The sequence below is a fragment of the Oncorhynchus mykiss genome, chromosome 11, assembly GCF_057628025.1.
Source record: "Oncorhynchus mykiss isolate SJ-2025 chromosome 11, ASM5762802v1, whole genome shotgun sequence".
In the NCBI taxonomy this organism is placed as follows: domain Eukaryota; kingdom Metazoa; phylum Chordata; class Actinopteri; order Salmoniformes; family Salmonidae; genus Oncorhynchus; species Oncorhynchus mykiss.
The window spans coordinates 62086914-62114296 of record NC_143032.1 but is presented as its reverse complement, the minus strand read 5'-3'; the positions used below and the strand labels follow the sequence as shown (position 1 = coordinate 62114296).

The 27383-nt window shown below is 40.9% G+C and overlaps 2 protein-coding genes across 12 annotated transcripts in view; one reads left to right on the top strand and one right to left on the bottom strand.

The window, feature by feature from the left end:
* The window catches only part of LOC110536108 (chemerin-like receptor 1), a 39908-nt gene extending 36563 nt beyond the window's left edge, over positions 1–3345 (top strand). For both annotated transcript variants that reach the window (XM_021621668.3, XM_021621669.3), the window contains one exon: positions 501–3345. In XM_021621668.3, the coding sequence (XP_021477343.3) occupies positions 501–1550 (1050 nt within the window). In that variant the 3' untranslated portion in view covers positions 1551–3345. The remainder of the gene's footprint in view (positions 1–500) is intronic.
* Positions 3346–8166: 4821 nt separating this feature from the next.
* The window catches only part of wscd2 (WSC domain sialate O sulfotransferase 2), a 158610-nt gene continuing 139393 nt past the window's right edge, over positions 8167–27383 (bottom strand). For all 10 annotated transcript variants that reach the window (XM_036935964.2, XM_021621664.3, XM_036935965.2 and 7 more), the window contains 3 exons: positions 14329–14493; positions 13981–14181; positions 8167–10400 (listed from right to left, as the gene is read on the bottom strand). In XM_036935964.2, coding sequence (XP_036791859.2) covers positions 10042–10400; positions 13981–14181; positions 14329–14493 — 725 coding nt within the window. In that variant the 3' untranslated portion in view covers positions 8167–10041. The remainder of the gene's footprint in view (positions 10401–13980; positions 14182–14328; positions 14494–27383) is intronic.

Below are 27383 nucleotides of genomic sequence, written 5' to 3'. Positions count from 1 at the left end.
CAAAGTCAGTGTTATATTATGGATGCTGTGCCTGACCAGGTTTAGGTGGAAGCTGCAATTCAAGTTGAGGTTTATTTTCGCTTCATTCAAGTTTTGAAATTGCGTGTCAATTTCAGTTCCTGAATTGAAATAAATTATAAAGGAACTACTAAAAGCATAGCTTAAAACAAAGTGCAGATAACTTGTACCTTCAAGTAAATCATGCATTTGTGTCAATAAGAGATTTTCATGACATAGTGTGCCATGTAATGGCACTGTGTTTTTTTATTTGTTTTACCTCACGGACATAAAATGGTATGAATATATTACAATGCAACTAATATTTTATCACTTAGTTAACTTAACAAAATGTTCTGAGTTGACACAGCATAAGCTTTTCAATAACATTCTAAATACTGACATTTCAAATCTTAAATTAATGTATTGAATGAAATGATATTCAATGGTCCTGCTGTTTGTTTTCTCTGATGTAGCTGATTTTTATACTTGTGTTTGGACAGAACGAGAGAGCCATGGCAGCAGTGACATCAGAAAATCCAACGATTGATGATTATGATTATGATGATAGCAAAGCCCCTCCAACTCAGTCCTCATTTGGCCAACCACCGGATACATCACCCAGTTCACCATCGGACTACATACTCCCTGTGGTCAATGTGGTCATCTTACTGCTGGGGGTTTGTGGGAATGGGGTGGTCATCTGGATAGCTGGTCTCAAGGTGAAAAAGACGGTCAACACCACCTGGTACCTCAGCCTGGCCATCTCCGACTTCATATTCTGTGCCTGTCTCCCCTTCAACATAATCTACATGGTAACAAAGGAGTGGATCTTAGGGCACTTCATGTGCAAGTTCACCTCTTTTGTGATGTTCCTCAACATGTTCAGTAGCATCTTCCTCCTAGTCGTCATCAGTGTTGACCGTTATCTACTTGTCGTATTCCCAGTTTGGGCCCAGAACCAGCGAACCGTGAGGAGGGCCTCTGCAGTTGTGGTTTTTGCCTGGGCCGTCTCTGTTGCACTGAGCATTCCCTCCACAGTGATTCGTCAGGTATCCCCAGATGGCATAACATGCTTTAATCAATACCCACACCTTAACAGTCACATAACTGTAGCTGTCAGTCGATTTATCAGTGGCTTTGTGCTCCCGGTCCTCATCATCATCTTCTGCTACTCTGTCCTCATCCTGCGACTGAGAACCAACAGGATGACCAGGTCCTCCAAAGCCTTCAAGGTCCTGACTGCACTGATAGCCATGTTTTTCATCAGCTGGCTTCCATACCATGTCTTCATCCTTCTGGAACTTAAAGCCGGTGATCAAACTTCTCTAACTGTTATTCGTAAAGGGCTAAGTATATCTACAACTCTGGCTAGTGCAAACAGTTGCCTGAACCCATTTCTGTATGCATTCATGGGCAAAGACTTCAAGCAGAAATTCTTTAACTCAATCCTTTCTAAGATTGAAAATGCTTTTGATGAGGAGGAACGCTCTTCAAGGAGTAGAGGGACCTCTTTCTCCCAGGCTGATTCAAAAGTTTATACAAATGTCTGATTGCCTTTCAACAAATATTGTAAAACAGGGCAAACTTATGCCCCTTTTAAGTATATTTTATATACAATAACCCATTAAGTTCACATATTAAGGTCCATAGTTGTGACAATATAAGAGTTGCTCTGTCTTAGCCAACTGTTATGCAAACTATGCAAATGTTTTAACCCTGAGGAAATAACTAATTTAAAGTGATTTCCTGTAACACACACACAATTGCTGTAACGGTATTGTTTAAATGTAGTTGAATGTCATTTTCATCACCACTCAAGTAACATAAGCAACAATATTGTACTGTATTGTTCTGCATTTCCTGCCATGCATCACCAATCTTTTGGTTGACAGGTTTTTGTGTAATCAGATTTGTACCATGAAATGTAATTCAGCCCACCGTGCCAACATTCATCTGTCACGTCACCTGCTGTGACACTGAAAGGTCAAGTGTAATTACATATCCTATAGAGGAGCTGAGAATCTTATTGAAGAGCCCTGTGTTTATACTTCACAAAACCGCTGTTTGTCAACAACTATTTTGGATGAACGTGAAGCCTTTGGAACTTCATACTGTCTCTTACAAATTGTGAAATAGCTTTTTTCACATGTCAAGCTGAAACTTTCTCATGTGAATCTATATGTTCACATGTATTAAATTTAGAGTTAACAAGTTAACACCACCTTTCACATGTGAGGAGAATAACGTGTTTTCTCCTACCATGAGTTGCAAGTTTACATGTAAAAAACATTGTGTAATTGCAAGGTCACATATGGGTCTGAAATAGTGTTATTCTCCTCCCATGTGAAAAAGTGGTGTTAACATGTTGCAGTAGCAATTTTTCCACATGTGGGAATTGCAAATTATGTAATGCCATTCTACTTTAATTAAGTCATAATTAAAGTGCATAAAAATGTATTATGGTGCCATCCACTTCATTTTTTTCCCCTCCATAGTGTTGCCTTGATACACGTATATTTAGTGCTACCACGAGGAGGAGGCATTCGGAGTGTTTCTGCTGCAGGCGCATGCTCTCTTCATACGTTGGTCTGTGGCTGTTGAAAGTAGCCCGGTGAAAAGAACCGTGAAGCTAGTTAGCTAGCGGTGTCTCCTTATTTTTAATATCCTGTGTTCCAGTTTGTATGCATGGTTACGTTTTCAAAATCTAGAGAGACATTTTTTAACTGAACTGTAATGACTTTTTGGGTCATTTTGATGATTTAATTGTTTTGACCAAGTGAAAAACAAATGAGATTTTTTTCCATGAACATGAGCATAGCGAAGCTAAGTAACTAGCTAGCTAAATCACTTTTGAATGAAAGTCAATGGTAACATGTTGGCATCTCAGATGATTTAAAACAAATATTTGATACTTTTCGGGTCTCTTAAATGGTAAAGATTTTTACAAACAAGGGATCATATTGAGTGTATTTGCATGTGTACATATGAACCACGTTAATATGTATTTTAGAATGTAATTTTTTATTTCATCTATATCTAATAGCTGCATGCTAATTTCTAACTGCTAGCTTGCTAGCTAGCTTAGTGCTAGGTGCTAGCTAGCCTGCCATTTCATCCCAGCTAGCTAGTTTTAGCTTCCATTACTGTTTGATGTCCATTTGGATTTTGTTCATTTTTATGCCAGTGTATTAAATGTATTTGAAAAATTGTGAATGTGTTTGCTATTGGAATTAATGTAAACAGATGCTTTTCTACAAAGAGAGGATTTTGAATTTGAAGAGTCAAGGTTCCGAGATTGAGAGAAATGTGTAATAAATATACATTGGAAGAGAACCCCAGTGAAAATAAGCTTACTCTGTGTCTCCTTATTGATCCTGTTTAACATGTTAAAATGTACAATTAAATAGTCACGTGATGAGGTATGCCCACCTGTGACTTCAGCATCAGTATTGACCCTCTTGGTCTGAATACTTTCTGATGGCACTGTATTCCTCACGTGACATTTTTCACGTGATTTGTTCACACGTGTCCGAAAACCACGTTTTTTTATGTTTATTTTTGTAAGGGTAGTCAAATGTGCAAAATGGGAATTAAATACATACTAAGCAACAACTTTGGTGAGTGATTCATAAAACTGGGAATGATGAATATATTTGTGTTGTTGATGTCATTACTTTGAAACTGTATGTGTGTATGTAACTGATTAGAACAAACATCACAGTCATCCTTCATTGGAGCATTAAGAAACATTTAATACCAGGAATATCCTGGGCATATATTCAGGTCAACATTACACAATATCATGTGTTCCTCATTGATCAACAAAGGGGGGGTGTCACGCCCTGACCTTAGAGAGCTGTTTTATTTCTCTATTTGGTTAGGTCAGGGTGTGATGTGGGGTGGGCATTCTATGTTTTGTTTTCTATGTTTCTTTATTTCTATGTTTTGGCCGGGTATGGTTCTCAATCAGGGACAGCTGTCTATCATTGTCTCTGATTGGGAATCATACTTAGGTGGCCCTTTTTTGCCCCTCCTTTCAGTGTGGGTAGTTAACTTTGTTAGAGGCATTATAGCCGAAGTTAAGCTTCACGGTCGTGTCCTTGGCTGCATTTCTATAAACAAAAGGAATATGTACGCTCACAACGCTGCACTTTGGTCCACTTCTTACGACGCCTGTGACAGGGGGTTTAATCTTTGTCCTTGTCGAGTTTGTACTTTTACTGTCATATTATATATTTTTTCAGATGTTTATTTGGAATCACTGTCCATTACTTCCATTGTATTACCTTATTTTTGGGGGGTGTAATCACATTACATTAATTCCATACAAAATGCATTCAAATGTGACACCCCCTTTCAGATAGTGCCAGCCTGTTAATGAAAGTCATAGCCACTTAAAGTTAAAGTCTGTCCAAAAATTGAAGTAATCATCTGTCCCATAATACTTGTTTGATTTAGTTGCACGTACTATAAAAATATGTGTGTTTGTATGTATGTGTGTGTGTGTATATATGTATATGTATATATAATATATATATATATATATATATAGCAAGTAATCTTGTCTTTCATTGCTCTACAGTATGTCTACAATAGAGACATATGCACATTGATCATCAGTTAACATAAAGTGGTGGGTGAATAAAATTGAGCCAGAATGCTTCACTTACAGATTATTTTGATGTATTTTGTTTTTCTATGCTCTTGATGCACAGTACCTACAGTATGGGTGGGACTATTGTATAGCTTGTTCTTCGATACCAAAGCAATCTACAATAGAAAATGGGGTGTGTCACTCAGTATTACTCATGACAATAATCAAGGATCATATATCAAGTAAAATTAAGTATAGTAGATAACTCTAATCTAAACTAATCTAAGAAAATGCCTTTTCATCCTTTGGAGTAGTAAGCTTTCAGTTAGGCTTCCCACAAAAAGTGTACCAAGAACATTTAGCAAAAACATATCAAATGTAGCTTTCACCTCTCTGTGTTTCATCATTTTCCTTCAATTCGAAAGAGGCTGAATGCATCTCACCGGAGAAAGCATCAGAGTGTGCAAAACAGCACCCATCTCTCTCTCTCTATGTGTAGGCCATCTATCTAATGCTGTCTGGTCCAAACGAGTATGACATTGATACAGGCCATTGCATTGAATAGAGCATTCGTCATTGACAGAAACAACTTCAATTGTTGAATCTCATTGTGTTGTCCGCTGGTGGCTAGCTAGCTAAATTGTCACTTTCCTAAATTAGCCATGGATGGAGATAGCGATTTTGACTTGAGATTTTACTTATTTCTCCGTACTGGCCAATGTTTATAAGGGTGTTTCTGATCCAACCATTAATTCATACATTTTGTGCCCCTGACCTAAGAGGATGGAAGTTCAATATGTAGCTATAGATGTAGATATATTTTTTCATATTTTTTTATTTAAATGAATATTAAACTCCTTGCATACAGAACACCCAGCTGGTGATGGTGATAAATGAGTATACCAATCCTTGAATGGAAGTTCAGCTAGCTAGCAAGCATTTTAGACAGGTAGCCTTGGACAACAAAAAATAAAAGCGTGTACTTTATGACAGAGTGTTAAACCGTTTCATCAACATGAAAGAGAGGAGGATGGCATCAGCATATTTCTCTACATGCACAAACGCACACACACAGAAATCAGAACCATGGACAGCCACATCATATTTAGTTTACGTAGACTGGACTTAATTGTTTTTGGTATCTTTTAGTTGTCACTGTATTAGACTAAGCAGAGGTGATTTGATGTTTGATTTGAAGTTGAAATGGTGCTGGAATAGTGGAGACAGTTCTTGTTTCCTTTGTAACTTGCTGTAACACTCTGTGGTTCGAAATCAATAGTTGTTTAGTGGTCCCGAAAATGGTGGAAACATGAACTTTCATGACCATGCTGTCAAGAAGACCATGCTGTAGGTCATGTACTGTTTGTTACATGCAATATGCTTTGTTGACTAAACCGGACAGAGTGTGCTCTCCGGTTTTGTGATAAAACAAAGGTGTGATTGAATTTATTCTGCCACTGTGTCTTCTTATTGTCTCGGCCTTTAGGCCTATATACTGTATCACGGTCGCAAGGCAAATTAATGAACAGGTTATAGAGCAAACAATGCAATTATCACATAACATTGGTTGTAATATGACTTTTTCTGGCTTCCACAGTGATTTTACCCACACACCGCTTCTGGATATGGGACAGATACTTCAAAACGTTATTCCTTTTTAGAGGTCTTTTTTGCTGTTCATGAATGTGTTATTCAATGCATTTCTATGGGTTACAGTAGTAAAGGCCAAATTCAATACTTTTATCAAATAATGTCATATTTTCTGTTTATCTAAAGGGGTCCTAAAATGTTAAAACCAATAGCTAAATCATCTATGGTATGACCATCTTAAAACAATGCCATATGTTACAGTAGCTTAGTAGAACCCCTCCCCCCAACACCTTAGACTTTTAGTTAAATAATCAACCTACATTATCTCTTCATTATGAAGTCAATCATACAGACACAAAATCTAAAAATACAGTTACAGTATACTATGTGGGTATGCTTGAGAACTCAACGGTGTTGAATGACATTCCTCTGCAACAAAGTGAGGTGGCATACTATCATTGATTGTAAACCCCAGCCTGTACTGAAATCTACAGTTCTTTCAAAAAGGGTTAGGGTTAGTATTCAACCCATTTGTTATGGCAAGACAAAATAAGTTCAGGGGTAAAAATGAGCTCAAGTCACTCTGTGTGCAATAATAGGGATTAACATGATTCTTGAATGACTACATCATCTCTGTACCCCACACATACAATTATCTGTAACTTAGTTGAGCAGTGAATTTCAAACATATTCAACCACAAATACCAGGGAGGTGTTCCAATGCCTCGCTAAGGAAGGCACCTATTGGTAGATGGGTACAAAAAAGCAGACAATAGTTCTAAGTTTGAGCATGGTGACATTATAATTACACTTTGGATGGTGCATCAATACACCCAGTCTCTACGAAGATACAGGAGTCCTTCCTAACTCAGTCGCCGGAGAGGAAGGAAACCGCTCAGGGATTTCACCATGAGGCCAATGGTGACTTTAAAACAGTTGGAGTTTAATGGCTGTGATAGGAGAAAACTGAGGATGGATCAAGAACATTGTAGTTGCTCCACAATACTAACCAAATTGACATAGTGAAAATAAGGAAGCCTGTACAGAATACAAATATTACAAAACATCCATCATGTTTGTAACAAGGCACTAAAGTAATACTGCAAAACAATTGGCAAAGCAATTAACTTTTTGTCCAGAATACAAAGTGTTATTATTGTGGAAAATCAATACTACACATTACTGAGTACCACTCTCCATATCTTCAAGCATAGTGGTGGCTGCATCATGTTAAGTTTATGCTTGTAATCGTTAAGGACTGGGGAGCTTTTCAGGATAAAAAGAAATGGAATGGAACTGAGCACATGCAAAATCCTAGAGGAAAACCTGGTTCAGTCTGGTTTCCACCCGACAATGGGAGATTAACTCACCTTTCACCAGGACAATAACCTAAAACTCAAGGCCAAATCTACAATGGAGTTGCATTTCCAAGAAAATAGTTCATGTTCCTGAGTGGCTGAGTTACAGTTTTGATTTAAATCTACTTAGAATCTATGGTAAGCCCTGAAAATGGTTGTCAAACAATGATCTACAACCAATTTGACAGAGCTTGAAGAATTTAAAAAAGAATAATGGGCAAATGTTGCACAATCCAGGTGTGGAAAGCACTTAGAGACTTAACCAGGTGTAATTGCCACCGAAGGTGCACTCTACAAAGTGTGAATACTTATGTAAATGAGATAATTCTGTATTTCATTTTCAATACATTTGCAAACATTTCTAAAAGCATATTTTCAGTTTGTCATTATGGTGTATTGTGTGTAGATGGGTGAGAAATGAATGTAATCCATTTTGAATTCAGGCAGTAACACAACAAAATGTGGAACAAGTATTAATACTTTCTGAAGGCACTGTATTAGTCCAATGGAAATCTGTTTGAGTTCTCAAGCATTCTATCATTTCAGACACAGCAGTTGCATTAATTGCATAACTAGAACCTTGGTATTTTGTTTTCAGAAGTTAGAACACTCAACGCTAGTGCGTCTGGTAATGCATTAAGTGACCAGTTTATTAAGCAATAAGGCCACCATTTTGAGAGAAAACTACTGGTTCTGCAGAGTCATTTAGCAGAAGTGGTAGATACGAAATAGAGCTGTTTACAGAAAATAACGTTCAATGAATCCACAATAAATTCATTGTGCACAGTGTGGTTAGCTGACCACCTCTGACGAGACGGATGAACAAGCAGTCGATGAGTTGATCAGTAGAATCAAGGCTAGTTATTGAAAGGGCTGTCTTGAAAAGAGACAGGAATGTTCCATTGAGCCTGTTGGTCAAAACAAACTATAGAGGGTTTAATATTCAGTGTTCCAGAGCTGTTGTCAGTAACCAAAAGGACTTCTGTATAATACATCAGTAGGACTGATACAGCACAGTTTTATGTGAGGCCAATGCTCCAGAAAACTAGAGATGCTGTATGATCGTGCTGTATCACCTCAGGCTCTGCTGAAGAATGAGGAGAAGAGTGGGGAGACCTGTCCTCATGGTGTGTCCGCAGGAATGGATGGAGAGACGAGTGTTCAGTCCCATTCACTGCCTCTTCTTCTAGGTTGACTTGGCTCTATTCAATCAGATCCACTTTAGCCAATATCCGATAGCGATTAGAGCTGTCAAATCCACTCAGCCAGCACAGCCACAAGTGGCTCCTGGCATTATACCTAACACAGAAATTGCCATTGGATCGCACTGAGTTGCATTATCAGAAACCCTATGCAGCATTGTTCAAAAAATTAGATCACTGGAATGTGAGATGTAATCTACACCTTCATTAGGATGATAGAAACCCTCATTTTATTTAAAGATTGTTTACATTTGAACGTAATTATTTCTTATATAGCCTACACTTTCTCGTTCTGAACTTCTAACTTGAGTGGGGCGGGTGTTGCTTCATGACAATGATCACAAGAGCAGCTGCTCACCGATTTGAAGGCTCCAATGCAGTTCCACCTCTGACTTGCCAAATCATCCTCTATTTGGGTGTCTGCTATCACCAGTTAATTCTTTATCTGATTCAATCTAGGCCTTGTTTGCTTTCGCAAACTCGGTTGGTTGCTTTCTCCAACCAAGTCACGGATCGGATCCTGAGTGTTGCAGCCATCTAAGGCACTGGTTTGGACCACATCCTCATTTTAAGTTCAGTAGCTTTCAAATATACAGTATTCAGCAAACGGAAGTATACATATAGTATATTTCAGCTCTAACAAAACAAAACATTTAGTCGGAAAATGACAGACCATTAAAAGGTTTTGTGACCATTTTTAAACCATTTCATAAAAGAGTATTTGTTATTCTAATCTGTGATAGCAGCAGATCCTATTCAAAAACATACATTATGCATACACATAGACTTCTGACAGTTCTTTTTAATCATCACTTTCAGATTAACAGGAATTTGCTCCTTTTGGTCAGCTGACAGTAATCCAACCATTATGTACTTGGATGTGCTTCCAACACAGCTACTGTACCTTAATGTTAAGTCATAGTGCACAACACATACATGTGCATAGAGGGGGAAGTGCTTCTCATTGGTCCTTATTTGAGTTCCCCAATGAATCCATGTTCATCAGCCAAGTAGCTAAATGTCATTTCTAAAGCAGTATACATCATGATGCTGTTGTCATAATCAGCCAGTTAAACTAATAAAGAAAAAGGGATGTGAGAAATAAGGAGACAAATAAAGAGGTGGAGGGGAATAGGGAAGTACTTTAAATACAAACGTATTTCCTTCACATAGATTTTCAGTTCATGTGAATTTTTGTACATGGATGCCATTGATCCCAGAACAATATGTGCAAAGGGAAGAGATATAATAACAGAGTGAGAAAGAGAGAGAGAGAGGGAAAGGAAAGGCGATCATATCATCTCGAAGTTGGTCGGTACTCCTTGGGCACCCCGGCCATGTTCCTCTTCTTAAGGGCAGCGTCTACAGTCATGACCAGTTCGTCAATGCTAGCACGCATCTCGGGTGTGTACGGGTCGTACTCCAGCTTACGCAGGCCAGAGCGCTTGAAGTTGCCATCCTTCTGTCCCTCTACACAGAGCAGGCGGTCCTCGGCCACCTCCAGGCCCAGAAACAGGACCATGTCCTTGAGCTTGGAGAACAGCTCCCTCTTCAGCTCTTCAAAGTGGACCACGTGGACGTTCCTCCCATAACGCAGCCAGTCCAGTGTGTGGGATGCCCACCAAGGAGCATAGTTCTTCACAAACTCAGGCCACTCTGCAAAACAACACAGGACACCGATTTATTTTTATTTTTTTAAGGGTACACAATTGAGCCCCGGATACATCAAAGTGTAACTTATTCTAATAAAAAAATGGAACACCCATAAATGGGGAACTATTGGTTGAATGAACAGCAGTAAAGAATACAATTTGAGAGAAGCAGGTAATTTCTGCAGCAGGGATTCCTGGGTAGTGAATTCACCAGAGGAGGCCTCTCTTCTAGCAGGCACATCCTTTTTTTCTAGCAGGAAATTAAGCTGTGAAGAAAGGTACACACCGCCTTCCCCCATCCCCTTTCCCTGCAGAATAATCTTCAAACACTGATGTTATTTCATTTGAGAGGTCTGGTGCAATTCAACTAGTGTAATCACAGCACATAATGCATTCTCTGAGACACAGGCTTCCTTAAGGGGATTCAATTAATGACATGTAGCAAAGCAAGTTTTAGTCCTTTTAGCAGACAGACAGACCTGCTGCAGTCTGGGAGGCTCAGGATTTACCACCAGGGTCAATGGAGAGCTTCATGGGAGAACATACTGTTGAGCAGGTAACAGCTAGGACAGAGATCTCCTGTTGTGGCACCAGTAGGTCTACCAGCACCCCACAGTCTACACTGTTGTTCAATTGGCTGTTAAGACAGTTCGCTTCACCATACAATTTTGGAATACTTTACTGGAGAAACTTTTCAATCATTTATAATCTACAGTTCATAAAGAAATTGGCAGGCAAAGCCAGGACTCTATTATCATGTGCTGTATCTTTACTAGGAGGAGAGGGATACTTGTTAAAGTGTAATCCCTGCTGAGTTAGTAGTGCAGGCTTGGGGGTTCAGATTATATGGGAGTGGAAGCTACACTGTCATAGTGAACTACAGAAGGACATTGCATGTTAAAGTGAAACAGAGTCTGCCACAGTTCTCTTCTCAGATAGCAACACAAAATCTGGAGGCCCAAAACACCACAGCTATTAAATCCCCCTTGAACAAACCTCATGTTTTGTATGCCAAGCCCAGGAAGGTTTGGTTAAATAACTACAGTAGACTGTCCTAATCAGAGCAGGATAGTACAATTCAACCATTTGAATGTAGTATGTGAATGGATAGACGTTTGTTTGCTTGTCAGCTAGTTGGGATTCAGTTAGAAGTCAGAATGTGCAGTTAATTTCTGGCCATGGACCAAGGTTGTTGAGCTCCTCTGGAAATCAGGAAGTACAGAATGTTAGCCTCTTAGCACAATATGAAAATGTGAAAGTAGTTGGGGCCCAGGGGGCCAAAAAGCTAATACAGTAAAGTGAAAAGAGCTGAGTGAATAACTGAATTATGTAGCCAAGGGACAATTGTTGGTTTAGAGAATGTCGGATAATCTTTTTGACAAATTCAATCATCCACATAATCATTCAGAGACCACTTCCGAATATGACACATAGCCTACTGATACTTATGCATGTGTAGCATTCAAAATCTGACCAAAATAAGTTATGCCCCCAAGGTAATTGTATAAGGCTACAGTGACAGTGCGTTGAAAGGCAACAGTAACTCTAACATTCTTACACAATGTCCTGCTGACTCAGATATTCCATCCCAAACTGCACCCTATTCCCTATTTAGTTCAATACCCCTATGGGCTCTGGTATTGAACTTTATAGGTATTATGGTGTCATTTGGAGCATGCCATGGACTCTTCTTCCCTCCAGATCACAACTGGCAGCTGTCAGAAAGCCTTTTCTCTCTCTAACGCTCCCATCGCTACACCTACAAATAAAAGAGAAACAATCATGGCAGACAGCAGTCTGAATCTGCTGATGGTTTTGCATGCCGGGGTCTGCAAGTCTTCATCTCTCTCACAGGAAAATCTCACTGGAGATTTCAGATAGGAGCCGGTTGCCATGGTTGCTGACACACTCGAGTGTGTCGAGGGAAAAATACATAATGCGACAACACAACATAAAAAAAATCTGCCTGTTGGAGAAGCTGAAATTGAGAAAATCTTATAACACGATAATTTGTTAAAAAAATAAAATAAAAAAATATCAGAAGACAATTCAAATTGAAAAAGGGATTGTAGAGTCTAGAAAGTGTGCAGAGAAACTGATTACTCAAATTTGTATTTTGGAGAAAACATGCAAAGAGAAGTCTTCCCTCTGAAAGGCTCTTATCGTAAGCCTTAACTTATCCCTTACACTTATCTTACCAACATATACCAATGTTCATTTCTCAACATGCATACTGAAATAGTATTTAACCTGTCTCCTCCCCTTCATCTACACTGATTGAAATGGATTTAACAAATGACATCAATAAGGGATCATAGCTTTCACCTGGTCAGTCTATGTCATGGAAAGAGCAGGTGTCTTTAATGTTCTGTACACTCACACATGCATTGCACATCTGCTGTACTCGTCTCACAAAACCAAGCATAGTTTCTCATATTGGCTAGGCTAAGGTTCACACAAGCCAAAACTACATAGTGACAACATACTGGCACTTCCTCGAGGTCCTATCTGACTCTCTCTTAGTGTTAATGCAGAAGGCGAAGTCCAAAACGCCATTCTATCATTTAAAAAAATACATATATATTTTACTAGGCAAGTCAGTTAAGAACAAATTCTTATTTTCAATGACAGCCTAGGAACAGTAAGTTACCTGCCTGTTCAGGGGCAGAAACACAGATTTGTACCTTGTCAGCTCGGGGACTTGAACTTGCAACCTTTCACTTACTAGTCTAACGCTCTAACCACTAGGCTACCCTGACACCCCGTTACCAGTCAAAAGTTTGTACACACCTACTCATTCAAGGGTATTTCTTTATTTTTACTTTTTTCTACATTGTAGAATAATAGTGAAGACATCAAAACTATGAAATAACACATGGAATAATGTAGTAACCAAAAAAGTGTTAAACAAATTAAAATAGATTTTAGATTTTAGATTTTAGGCAAAGGGTGGCTACTTTGAAGAATCTCAAATATAAAATATGTTTTGATTTGTTTAACACTTTTTTGGTTACTACATGATACCATATGTGTTATTTCATAGTCTTGATGTCTTCACTATCATTCTACAATGTAGAAAATAGTCAAAATAAAGAAATACCCTTGAATGAGTAGACGTGTCCAAACTTTTTCTGGTACTGTAAATTGAAATCCTCTGTGGTTTATCACATTAGTTGATAAGGAAAGAGCCACTGAACATTGGCACACAGTAGCATAATGGAGGAAGGGCACATCTACATTATACCAACCCTGTTCATATCTGTTGAGTTCACCTAGTCATGACTCATCAATAATGCAGACAATTGGGTAAAACTTTACATTACCCTTATTACTGTACAACTATACTCACGCAATTACTGTGTAACAGTATTGTAACTACACATTGTACTTACACTGTACTTACAGCAGTAACCCTATTAACCTTAGCCCATACCCTAGCCTCTTGTCCACATCCTGGCTCAACCCCAACCCTAAGTACAGTGTAAATAAAGTGATATAAAGAGCAATGACAATAGTTGTTACACTGTAATTACAGCAATAATTACATAGCAATAAGGGCACTGTATCATTGGCTGAAGTCTCACCTTTCCCTCTCCAGTGGGCCTGTGAGGCAAATCCAATATGGCCGCCGTACTTGCGGTTGAACTCAGCCATGAGGGCTTTATAAGGGTTGCGGATCATGACGATGCTGGCGTCAAAGGCTTCAATCTCCTTCTTGCCGCTCTCATGTGTTTTAATGCAGACGTTCCTACCACTCCGCCAATGGTCTCGCTCACCTTTGAAGCCTTTTAAAAGAAGAAACAACAACGACAAAACGTGACCATGCTTAATAGTGTAATTTTGGCTGTTTAAGTGACTGCATGACTTCCCAATGTATAACTAACTATCCAGTACCCATGTCACCTGTTACCTCCAGGTTAGGCCTACAGTACCTTTGTTGTAGAGGGAGCCATCAAAGTAGTAGCTGCCTGTGTAGAAGCCAGTGGCCAGCTCTATGAGGTGGCGGGCCCAGGTGTTGCCAGCCCCGGGGAAGCTGGCCAGGGCCATCAGCTGCTTGGAGCGCGTGGGCAGGAAGTGCCGGTCCATACAACGGTTATCTGAGGAAACACAGGAAAGAACACAGGTCACACATGTGATACACAATAATAGATGATACACAATAATACATGATAATACATGAAATACTCAGAATTATTTGCGTTCCTTCCAAAAAATGTATTATGAACCAGACACAAACTTTAAATACAATACTAGCTGGAGAGTGAGTGAGAATGTCAAAGGGCCTATGTACTTTAGCATGACAGGTGAACATAGAAAGCTATTTCAGGGTCATACATCCTACATTTAACATTTTTTAGAAGGGGGATTATTTAAGATGTTCTTTGAGGAGGTAGGGTTTCAGGTGCTTTTGGAAGATGGACAGGGACTCTGCTGTCTTAGCTTCAGGAAGCTGGTTCTACCATTGGGGTGCCAGGACAGAGAAGAGCTTGGGCTGAGCTGAGTGGGAGCTGCCCTCCCATTCCGTAAGGGTGTGAGGGCAAATAGACCAGAGGTGGCAGAATGGAGTGCTTGGGTTGGTGTGTAGGGTTTGATCATAGCCTGAAGGTAGGGAGGGTAGTTCCTCTTGCTGCTCCGTAGGCAAGCACCATGATCTTATAGTGGATGCGAGCTTCGATTGGAAGCCAGTGGAGTGTGCGGAGGAGCGGGTTGACATGGGAGAACTTGTGAAGTTTGAAAACCAGGCGGGCTGCAGTGTTCTGGATAAGTTGCAGGGGTTTAATGGCATAAGCGGGGAGCCCAGCCAACAGCGAGTCACAGTAGTCCAGGCGGGAGATGACAAGTGCCTAGACCTTGAGCAGACAGGTGCTTCTACTACAGAGAAAGAACTGGGCAAAGGTAATGTATATCGCCATTGAAATCCAGTCATTGCTTCAAATGTCCTGCACTATACAACACAATGACCCTCATGACCTAGAGACTGACTCAGTAGACGTGCAAGCTTTGTGAGTAATGTGGTTGGTGTGAGTGGAGCTCTGTGTAGATTATGATGTTGTAACTCTGGAGGCTGTTTAACTTCTTGGTGACAGGGGGGCAGTATTGAGTAGCTTGGATGAATAAGTTGCCCAGAGTAAACTGCCTGCTAATCTGTCCCATATGCTAATATATGCATATTATTAGTAGTATTGGATAGAAAACACTCTGAAGTTTCTAAAACTGTTTGAATGATGTCTGTGAGTATGACAGAACTCATATGGCAGGTGAAAACCTGAGACAAATCCAACCAGGAAGTGGGAAATCTGAGGTTTGTAGTTTCATTTAAGTGATTGCCTATCCAATATGCTGTGTCTATGGGGCCAGATTGCACTTCCCAAGGCTTCCAGCAGATGTCAACAGTCTTTAGAAAGTTATTTGAGGCTTCTATTGTGGAAGGGTGTCAAATAAGAGCTGTTTCAACAAGTGGACTAGGCTGAGGCCAATCAGTTGTTTACTGCGCGGTCACGCGGGAGAGCCGTTCCTTCTTTTTCCTCTGTAATGGATACGCTATTGTCCTGTTGGAATATTATTGAAGATTTATTATAAAAAGACCCTAAGGCTTGATTGTAAACATTGTTTCACATATTTCTACAAACTGTAATGGAACTCTTTTGACTTTTCATCTAGATTTTGAGCTTGCCTTTGGAATAGTGAACTAAACGCGCAAACAAAGCGGAGGTATTTGGACATTAATATGTACGCAATCAAACAAAACAAACATTTCTTGTGGAATTGGGAGTCCTGGGAGTGCATTCCAACGAAGATCAGCAAAGGTAAGTGAAGATTTATAATGCTGTTTATGACTTTTGTTGACTCCACAATTTGGCGGGTAACTGTATGGCTTGCTATTGTGGCTGAACCTGTTCTCAGATTATTGAATATTGTGCTTTTGCCATAAAGTTGTTTTGAAATCTGAAAATGGCTGAATTCTTTCTGTGACTAGTTTCTGACCTAACATAATGATATGTTCTGCTTTCGTCGAAAAGCCTTTTTGAAATCGGACACTGTGGTTGGATTAACGAGAAGTGTATCTTTAAAATGGTGTAAAATTCCTGTATGGTTGAGGAATTTTAATTATGAGATTTCTGTTGTTTTGAATTTGGCGCCCTGCAATTTCACTGGCTGTTGGCGAGGTGGGACGCTAGCGTCCCGAACGATCCCAGAGAAGTCAACCCTTTACACTCGTGGGAATTGGCCTATATGGATAGGGATAAATGTAAATGTTGCATGGTAGCAACTGAAAGGGAACAGTTAGGAGATTATGGTGTTAGGTTCTAATTCTCAGAGTAAAAAACTCAACGGACACTATGAAAGCTAAGTTAATTCTTCCCAGGGGGTCAATACAGCTGCATTCAGACAAAAACATTTTCACACAAGCACTGATATTTAACCCTTCCTCCTAGGCTGAGTCTCCTCCTACACATCTGAACAAACATTGTTTCTTTACTGCTAGGCAGGAAACTAAGTAATAAGGCCATCACTAATCCACGGCTCTCTCCCCTTATCAATGCCTGCCACATGTGATCTCTTCCCTGCACTCAGCACCTTACAAGTTTAATTGCACACACTATATACCTTCCGTCCACAGGTAACCATTAACTTCTGTTCCAGACCATCTAACCCTAAGTACTCAATCTTTCAATAGGATTCCTGATATAATGTAAATGTTACACATTACCCTCTCTCCCTCAGTGACATGAATAAGCATATTTCATATTCTCAGAACGCAACAATGGGAAAGTTATAAGATCAAAGTTGAGGACACAACAGTTCACCTGACACAAGACTGAATCCAAACATTACCCTGTTGATTTTATGCATTTTACATTTACTGTACTTTTCGCCGCCTGCTTTGATAACGAAATCTGAGAATACTCTGGATACATTCAGTAACATGATAAGAATATTCCTGGGAAAATGTGGGGTATGTACAACAAATAGAAGGTTTGAGTGAGAGGACTAACTGGTGTCTCCACATGGCCACGCATCTCTCCAAAGTGTGCACAGTTCTGCGATATTTGTAAATTATTTTGTACATAATGTTTCTGCAACCGTATCTTACGGCATAAAAGAGCTTCTAGATACAGTATCAGGACAGCGATCATTCACCTCGGATAAGACAAAAATAAATTCAACAACAACAACAACAGCAGCAAGCAGGACTCACACGATATTCTCCAAACACCCCACAGGGCAGACATCCCAATTATTCGCAAAAGGAAGCGACGCAGAGGAAGAAGAGCCGTATGCCTCGTCCGGACCTGCAGAAGGCAACTAGGAAAGCTGCCGTTACCGTCAAAATTACTCGCCAACGTGCAATCATTGGACAATAATCTAGGCGAGGTACGATCACGAATATCCAACCAACGGGACATCAAAAACTGTAATATCCTATGTTTCACGGGATCGTGGCTGAATGACGACATGGATATTCAGCTAGTGGGATACACGCTGCACCGGCAGGATAGAACAGCACACTCCGGTAAGACGAGTTGGGGTGGTCTGTACATATTTGTAAACAACAGTACATATTTGTAAACAACAGCTGGTGCACGAAATCTAAGGAAGTCTCTAGATTTTGCTCGCCTGAAGGAGAGTATATTATGATAATTTGCAGGCCACACTAGTTGCCTAGAAAGTTCTCAGCTATACTTTTCGTGGCTATTTATTTACCACCACAGACAGATGCCGGCACTAAGACCGCACTCAGTCAGCTGCATAAGGAAATAAGCAAACAGGAAACCACTCACCCAGAGGAGGCGCTCCTAGTGGCCGGAGACTTTAATGCAGGGAAACTTAAATCAGTTCTACCAAATCTCTATCAACATGTTAAATGTGCAACCAGAGGGAAAAAAATCTAGATCAGCTGTACTCCACACACAGAGACACGTACAAAGCTCTCCCTCGACCTCCATTTGGTAAATCCGACCACAACTCTATCCTCCTGATTCCTGCTTACAAGCAAAAATTAAAGCAGGAAGAACCAGTGACTCGGTCTATAAACAAATTGTCAGATGAAGCAGATGCTAAACTACAGGACTGTTTTGCTATCACAGACTGGAACATGTTCCGGGATTCTTCCGATGACATTGAGGAATACACCACATCAGTCACTGGCTTTATCAATAAGTGCATTGAGGACGTTGTCCCCACAGTGACTGTACGTACATACCCCAACCAGAAGCCATGGATTACAGGCAAAATTCACACTGAGCTAAAGGGTAGAGCTGCCGCATTCAAGGTGCGAGACTCTAACCCGGAAGCTTACAAGAAATCCCGCTATACCCTGCGACGAAGGGCAAAGCGTCAATACAGGGCTAAGATTGAATCATACTACACCGGCTCTGACGCTCGTCGGATGTGGCAGGGCTTGCAAACTATTACAGACTACAAAGGGAAGCACAGCCGCGAGCTGCCCAGTGACACGAGCCTACCAGACGAGCTAAATCACTTCTATGCTCGCTTCGAGGCAAGCAACACTGAGGCATGCATGAGAGCATCAGCTGTTTCAGACGACTGTGTGATCCCTCTCTCCGTAGCTGACGTCAGTAAAACCTTTAAACAGTTCAACATTGACAAGGCTGCGGGGCCAGATGGATTACCAGAACGTGTGCTCCGGGCATGTGCTGACCAACTGGCAGGTGTCTTCACTGACATTTTCAACATGTCCCTGATTGAGTCTGTAATACCAACATGCTTCAAGCAGACCACCATAGTCCCTTTGCCCAAGAACACAAAGGCAACCTGCCTAAATGACTACAGACCCGTTGCACTCACGTCGGTAACCTTAAAGTGCTTTGAAAGGCTGGTAATGTCTGTATTTTGCCTTGCTACTCTTATTTTCAAAATGTATTTTTACTGTTGTTTTATTTCTTTATTTACAAACACACACACACACACACACACACTTTTGTTCTCTGCACTATTGGTTAGAGCCTGTAAGTAAGCATTTCACTGTAAGGTCTACCTCTGTTGTATTCAGTGCACGTGACAAATAAACTTTGATTTGATTCCTAAGTAATTTCAAAGCACTCTTATGACTCAAAGAAGAGTCTTTAACTATAAGGTTCTTTTTTGAGCTCTCCCAGCTGTGCCGTTGACCACACTTTTAGTTGTTTTGTTTGGAACACATCTCTCCTACCTGACAGTAGCCAATTTAAATCTGCTGTGAATAAGAGCAAATGCGCATTCCGAGAGCAACACTCACACACTATATATAGCAAGAGAGCAGGGAAGGGGTGAAAAAGTAGGCTGTGTCGTTTTCATAGTATCACTTTTACAGTATAGACTAATTTTCACCTCAACTACCTCTTACCCCCAGCACATTGACTTGGTACCGGTACTCCTTGTATATAGCCTCGTTATAGTTAATTTCTTGTGTTACTATTTCCTTCTTACATTTTAACTCTGCATTGTTGGGAAAGGGCTCATGAGTAAGCATTTCACGGTAAAGTTGTACAGTACTTGTCGAAAGTTTGGACACCTATTAATTCCATGGTTTTTCTTAAGTTTGACTTTTTTCTACATTGTAGAATAATAGTGAAGATATCAAAACTATGAAATAACACATATGGAATCATAACAAAAAAAAGTGTTAAACAAATCAATATATTTTATATTTCAGATTCTTCAAAGCAGCCACCCTTTCCCTTGATGACAGCTTTGCACTCTTGGCTTTCTCTCAACCAGCTTCACGAGGTAGTCACCTGTAATACATTTCAATTAACAGGAATTTCTTTCCTTCTTAAAACCTCTTGATGCTAGGGGCCACTAGTTTGGAAAAATAACGTTCCCAAAGTAAACAGCCTATTTCTCAGGACCAGATGCTATAATTTGCATATAAATTACAGATTAGGATAGAAAACACTCTGAAGTTTCCAAAACTGTCAAAATATTTTCTGTGAGTATAACAGAACTGATGCTGCAGGCGAAACCATGAGGAAAATCAAACCAGGAAGTGGCCTCTATTTTGAAAAATCCATGTTCCATAGCCTGCCTTTGCTCCATTTAAAGGGATATCTCCCTCTCCTACTGATAAAGACAGTTGCGGTTTATATATTATCGATTATATATTTTAAAAATAACCTCAGGATTGATTATAAAAAACGTTTGACATGTTTCTGTGGACATTGCGGACATTATTTGGAATTTTCGTCTGCGTTGTCGTGACCACTCTTTCCTGTGGATTTCTGAACATAACGCGCCAAACAAACGGAGGTATTTTGGATATAAAAATAATCTTTATGGAACAAAAGGAACATTTATTGTGTAACTGGGAGTCTCGTGAGTGAAAACATCTGAAGATCATCAAAGGTAAACGATTAATTTGATTGCTTTTCTGATTTTCGTGACCAAGCTACTTGATGCTAAGTGTACATAATGTTTTGTCGAGTGATCGATAAACTTACACAAATGCTTAGATTGCTTTCGCTGTAAAGCATATTTTCAAAATTTGAGACGACAGGTGGATTAAGAAAAGGCTAGGCTGTGTTTTGCAATATTGCACTTGTGATTTCATGAATATAAATATTTTTAGTAATATTATTTGAATGTGGCGCTGTGCAATTCAGTGGTTGTTGATGACAATTATCCCGCTAAAGGGATGGGTAGCGTCAAGAAGTTGCGTTTGAGCTAATCAGTTGTGTTGTGACAAGGTAGGGGGGTATACAGAAGCCCTATTTGATAAAAGACCACGTCTATATTATGGTAAGAACAGCTCAAAAAAGCAAAGAGAAATGATCCATCACTAGGTCAGTCAATCTGGAAAAGGTCAAGAACTTTGAAAGTTTCTTCAAGTGCAGTCGCAAAAACCATCAAGCGCTTTGATGAAACTGGATCTCATGAGGACTGTCAGAAAAGGAAGACCCAGAGTTACCTCTGCTGCAGAGGATAAGTTCATTAGAGTTGACTGCACCTCAGATTGCATCCCAAATAAATGTTTCACAGAGTTCAAGTAACAGACACCTTTCAACATCAACTGTTCAGAGGAGACTGCCTGAATCAGGCCTTCATGGTCAAATTGCTGCAAAGAAACCACTACTAAAGGACACCAATATAAAGAAGAGACTTGCTTGGGCCAAGAACCACGAGCAATGGACATTAGACCAGTGGAAATCTATCCTTTGGTCTGATGAGTCCAAACTTTAGATTTTTGGCTCCAACCGCTGTGTCTTTGTGAGACGCAGAGTAGGTGAACAGATGAACTCCGCATGTGTGGTTTCCACCGTGAATCATGGAGGAGGAGGTATGACAGACATGGCCGCCTCGCTTCCGGCGCCGACAGAGATGGCCGCCTCGCTTCGCGTTCCTAGGAAACTATGCAGTTTTTTGTTTTTTTACGTGTTATTTCTTACATTAGTACCCCAGGTCATCTTAGGTTTCATTACATACAGTCGAGAAGAACTACTGAATATAAGATCAGCATCAACTCACCATCAGTACGACCAAGTATATGTTTTTCGCGACGCGGATCCTGTGTTCTGCCTTACAAACAGGACAAGGGAGTGGATCCCATGCAGCGACCCAAAAAAACGACTCCGAAAAAGAGGGAAACGAGGCGGTCTTCTGGTCAGACTCCGGAGACTCCAGTCTCTTGACAACAAGGTTGATGAAATCCGAGCAAGGGTAGCATTCCAGAGGGACATCAGAGACTGTAACGTTCTTTGCTTCACGGAAACGTGGCTCACTGGAGAGACGCTATCCGAGGCGGTGCAGCCAACGGGTTTCTCCAAGCATCGCGCAGACAGAAACAAACATCTTTCTGGTAAGAAGAGGGGCGGGGGCGTATGCCTTATGGCTAACGTGACATGGTGTGATGAAAGAAACATACAGGAACTCAAATTCTTCTGTTCACCTGATTTAGAATTCCTCACAATCAAATGTAGACCGCATTATCTACCAAGAGAATTTTCTTCGATTATAATCACAGCCGTATATATCCCCCCCCAAGCAGACACATCGATCGTTCTGAACAAACTTTATTTAACTCTTTGCAAACTGGAAACCATTTATCCGGAGGCTGCATTCATTGTAGCTGGGGATTTTAACAAGGCTAATCTGAAAACAAGACTCCCTAAATTTTATCAGCATATCGATTGCGCAACCAGGGGTGGAAAGACCTAGGATCATTGTTACTCTAACTTCCGCGACGCATATAAGGCCCTGCCCCGCCCCCCTTTCGGAAAAGCTGACCACGACTCCATTTTGTTGATCCCTGCCTACAGACAGAAACTAAAACAAGAGGCTCCCACGCTGAGGTCCGACCAAGCTGACTCCACACTCCAAGACTGCGTCCATCACGTGGACTGGGACATGTTTCGTATTGCGTCAGATAACAATATTGACGAATACGCTGATTCGGTGTGCGAGTTCATTAGAACGTGCGTTGAAGATGTCATTCCCATAGCAACGATTAAAACATTCCCTAACCAGAAACCGTGGATTGATGGCAGCATTCGCGTGAAACTGAAAGCGCGAACCACTGCTTTTAATCAGGGCAAGGTGTCTGGTAACATGACCGAATACAAACAGTGCAGCTATTCCCTCCGCAAGGCTATCAAACAAGCTAAGCGTCAGTACAGAGACAAAGTAGAATCTCAATTCAACGGCTCAGACACAAGAGGCATGTGGCAGGGTCTACAGTCAATCATGAACTACAGGAAGAAATCCAGCCCAGTCACGGACCAGGATGTCTTGCTCCCAGGCAGACTAAATAACTTTTTTGCCCGCTTTGAGGACAATACGGTGCCACTGACACGGCCTGCAACGAAAACATGCGGTCTCTCCTTCACTGCAGCCGAGGTGAGTAAGACATTTAAACGTGTTAACCCTCGCAAGGCTGCAGGCCCAGACGGCATCCCCAGCCGCGCCATCAGAGCATGCGCAGACCAGCTGGCCGGTGTGTTTACGGACATATTCAATCAATCCCTATACCAGTCTGCTGTTCCCACATGCTTCAAGAGGGCCACCATTGTTCCTGTTCCCAAGAAAGCTAAGGTAACTGAGCTAAACGACTACTAGCACTCACTTCCGTCATCATGAAGTGCTTTGAGAGACTAGTCAAGGACCATATCACCTCCACCCTACCTGACACCCTAGACCCACTCCAATTTGCTTACCACCCAAATAGGTCCACAGACGATGCAATCTCAACTACACTGCACACTGCCCTAACCCATCTGGACAAGAGGAATACCTATGTGAGAATGCTGTTCATTGACTACAGCTCGGCATTCAACACCATAGTACCCTCCAAGCTCGTCATCAAGCTCGAGACCCTGGGTCTCGACCCCGCCCTGTGCAACTGGGTACTGGACTTCCTGACGGGCCGCCCCCAGGTGGTGAGGGTAGGCAACAACATCTCCTCCCCGCTGATCCTCAACACTGGGGCCCCACAAGGGTGCGTTCTGAGCCCTCTCCTGTACTCCATGTTCACCCACGACTGCGTGGCCACGCACGCCTCCAACTCAATCATCAAGTTTGCGGACGACACAACAGTGGTAGGCTTGATTACCAACAACGACGAGACGGCCTACAGGGAGGAGGTGAGGGCCCTCGGAGTGTGGTGTTGGAAAATAACCTCACACTCAACGTCAACAAAACTAAGGAGATGATTGTGGACTTCAGGAAACAGCAGAGGTAACACCCCCCTATCCACATCGATGGAACAGTAGTGGAGAGGGTAGCAAGTTTTAAGTTCCTCGGCATACACATCACAGACAAACTGAATTGGTCCACTCACACAGACAGCATTGTGAAGAAGGCGCAGCAGCGCCTCTTCAACCTCAGGAGGCTGAAGAAATTCGGCTTGTCACCAAAAGCACTCACAAACTTCTACAGATGCACAATCGAGAGCATCCTGGCGGGCTGTATCACCGCCTGGTACGGCAACTGCTCCGCCCTCAACCGTAAGGCTCTCCAGAGGGTAGTGAGGTCTGCACAACGCATCACCGGGGGCAAACTACCTGCCCTCCAGGACACCTACACCACCCGATGTTACAGAAAGGCCATAAAGATCATCAAGGACATCAACCACCCGAGCCACTGCCTGTTCACTATCATCCAGAAGGCGAGGTCAGTACAGGTGCATCAAAGCTGGGACCGAGAGACTGAAAAACAGCTTCTATCTCAAGGCCATCAGACTGTTAAACAGCCACCACTAACATTGAGTGGCTGCTGCCAACACACTGACACTGACTCAACTCCAGCCACTTTAATAATGGGAATTGATGGGAAATGATGTAAATATATCACTAGCCACTTTAAACAATGCTACCTTATATAATGTTACTTACCCTACATTATTCATCTCATATGCATACGTATATACTGTACTCTATATCATCGACTGTATCCTTATGTAATACATGTATCACTAGCCACTTTAACTATGCCACTTTGTTTACATACTCATCTCATATGTATATACTGTACTCGATACCATCTACTGTATCTTGCCTATGCTGCTCTGTACCATCACTCATTCATATATCCTTATGTACATATTCTTTATCCCCTTACACTGTGTACAAGACAGTAGTTTTGGAATTGTTAGTTAGATTACTTGTTGGTTATTACTGCATTGTCGGAACTAGAAGCACAAGCATTTCGCTACACTCGCATTAACATCTGCTAACCATGTGTATGTGACAAATACAATTTGATTTGATTTGATTTGATGGTGTGGAGGTGCGTTGCTGGTGACACTGTCCGTCATTTGTTTAGAATTCAAGGCACACTTAACCAGCATGGCTACCACAACATTCTGCAGAGATACGCCATCCCACCTGATTTGCGCTTAGTGGGACTATCATTTGATTTTCAACAGGACAATGACCCAACACACCTCCAGGCTGTGTAAGGGCTATTTGACCAAGAAGGAGAGTGATGCGGTGCTGCATCAGATGACCTGGCCTCACAATCACCTGACCTCAACCCAATTGAGATGGTTTGGGATGAGTTGGACCGCAGAGTGAAGGAAACGCAGCCAACAAGTGCTCAGCATATGTGGGAACTCCTTCAAGACGGTTGGAAAAGCATTCCAGGTGAAGCTGGTTGAGAGAGTGCCAAGAGTGTGCAACGCTGTCATCAAGACAAAGGGTGGCTACTTTAAAGAATCTAAAATCTAAAATATAATTCTACTTTTTGGTTACTACATGTTCCATATGTGCTTTTTCATAGTTTTGATGTCTTCACTATTATTCTGCAATCTATAAAATAGTAAACATAAAGAAAAAACCTTGAATGAGTAGGTTTGTCCAAACTTTTGACTGGTACTGTATATCTGAAATGCAGCCATATACACAACTATTGTCATTTTGCACGCAAGAAATCACACAACAGTATGTTGAAGAGAAGCACCACAAAGATTGATAGGCCAAGACGTGCTCATTAAAACAGCACAAACTGTAACCATCGATTTAGGACCCTAGCCAGTCAAGGCCATGAAAGTATAACGCTAGATGCACTGCCAATTCCGACACCACCTGAGTGGACAGCCGGACAACAGGAGCACTGTGCAAGTGCTCACCTCAGAGCACAACCAACTGGCTACATTGGCCATTGTCCCTATACCCATCAATAACACAAACCTGTATATCTATCAATAGCAATTAGACCTGCAAAAGCAAGGAATAACATTAAAAATCACAGTAAAAAGCAAAGGCCTAAATTGTACATTACATTCAGAAATCAACTGCACAACCAGTAGGGTTACATGAGGGAAAACAAATTAATTAACAATTATGTTGTTGTTTACGCAATAAAAAAAACAGCCATAAATGCAATCTTGGTCAGGTGGGCATAATTTGAAAGCTTGTTCTTCTGCCAACATGACTAAGTTATAAAATGTTATCTTACAGTGTTAGGCTTTAACACATAGAAAGGAGTCATGAGCAATGTTCTCTCTAATTTTGGCGGGCACTGAGGGCATTTTTGGTCTTGTGAGCTGAAACTTGAAGATGTGAGAATTTTGTGCAACTTCCAGGCTGGGTTTACAGTGAACATTGAGGCTGTACCCTTACAGTTTTAGACAGTAGCCAATAGGCTATTGTGGCTATTTTGGTATAATGTAGCCCTACCAACAAAACCAATGCAGCAATTCCAATAACATGTTCACATGGAAATAGCTTTTGATTTCTATGATATAGCCTACAGTAGCCTATATGTGGTGTTCAATGCAGGCCTACATTGCATGACACTTTTAAAAAGGTTTTTACATTATGAAGGGCTTGACATTAATTCATGATTTTTTACTTGGTCTGTAACACCATAGGCCAAATACTGTAGGTGACTGTAAATTTCATTGTATGGTGCAAGAAACCACTTTACAAACTACAATGAATTATTACTACCATACAGATAATTAGACAATGTAGGCTATCCCTCTGCATATTAGCGTATTTGCATATTCAAGCCTGTCTCAAAATAAAACACTGCCCCTTTAATTAAGACACAAGCTTTTTACCTGACTAGCTTTTCAAAGACAGCTTGAAATGCAGTCTACACGTGTTGTGCTCTTGTAGGAAGAAGCATTAACTCCCCATTGCTGACCTATTCTTATAATAATACTTTTACTCCATTGCCCTCTGGCTCTGCCTACAACAAAATTACAGACTCAAGCTTGCAAAGTTAGATTTGTTATGGTTTGTTGCATTGAAAAGGAGCTGATATAATGTTGACTAGATCACAGGAAAAACTTGATCTATATAGTGCAAACTAATGGGGCGAACTCAGTGAATTTCAATCTCTTGCATCTCTGCACAGTTTGGTATTTTTTCTGCAGGGCAGTCCTGCAGGAGCACATGCACAATTTAGAGGGAACATTGGTCATATGAGGACGGTGTTCTGCTATGGATTTTCTTCACGATAGACAAATATGGGTCAAGTCTGTTCAGAACAACCCAGGGTATGAAGCAATGTCCTCTTGTAACTGTACATCAAAGATAGTGATCAT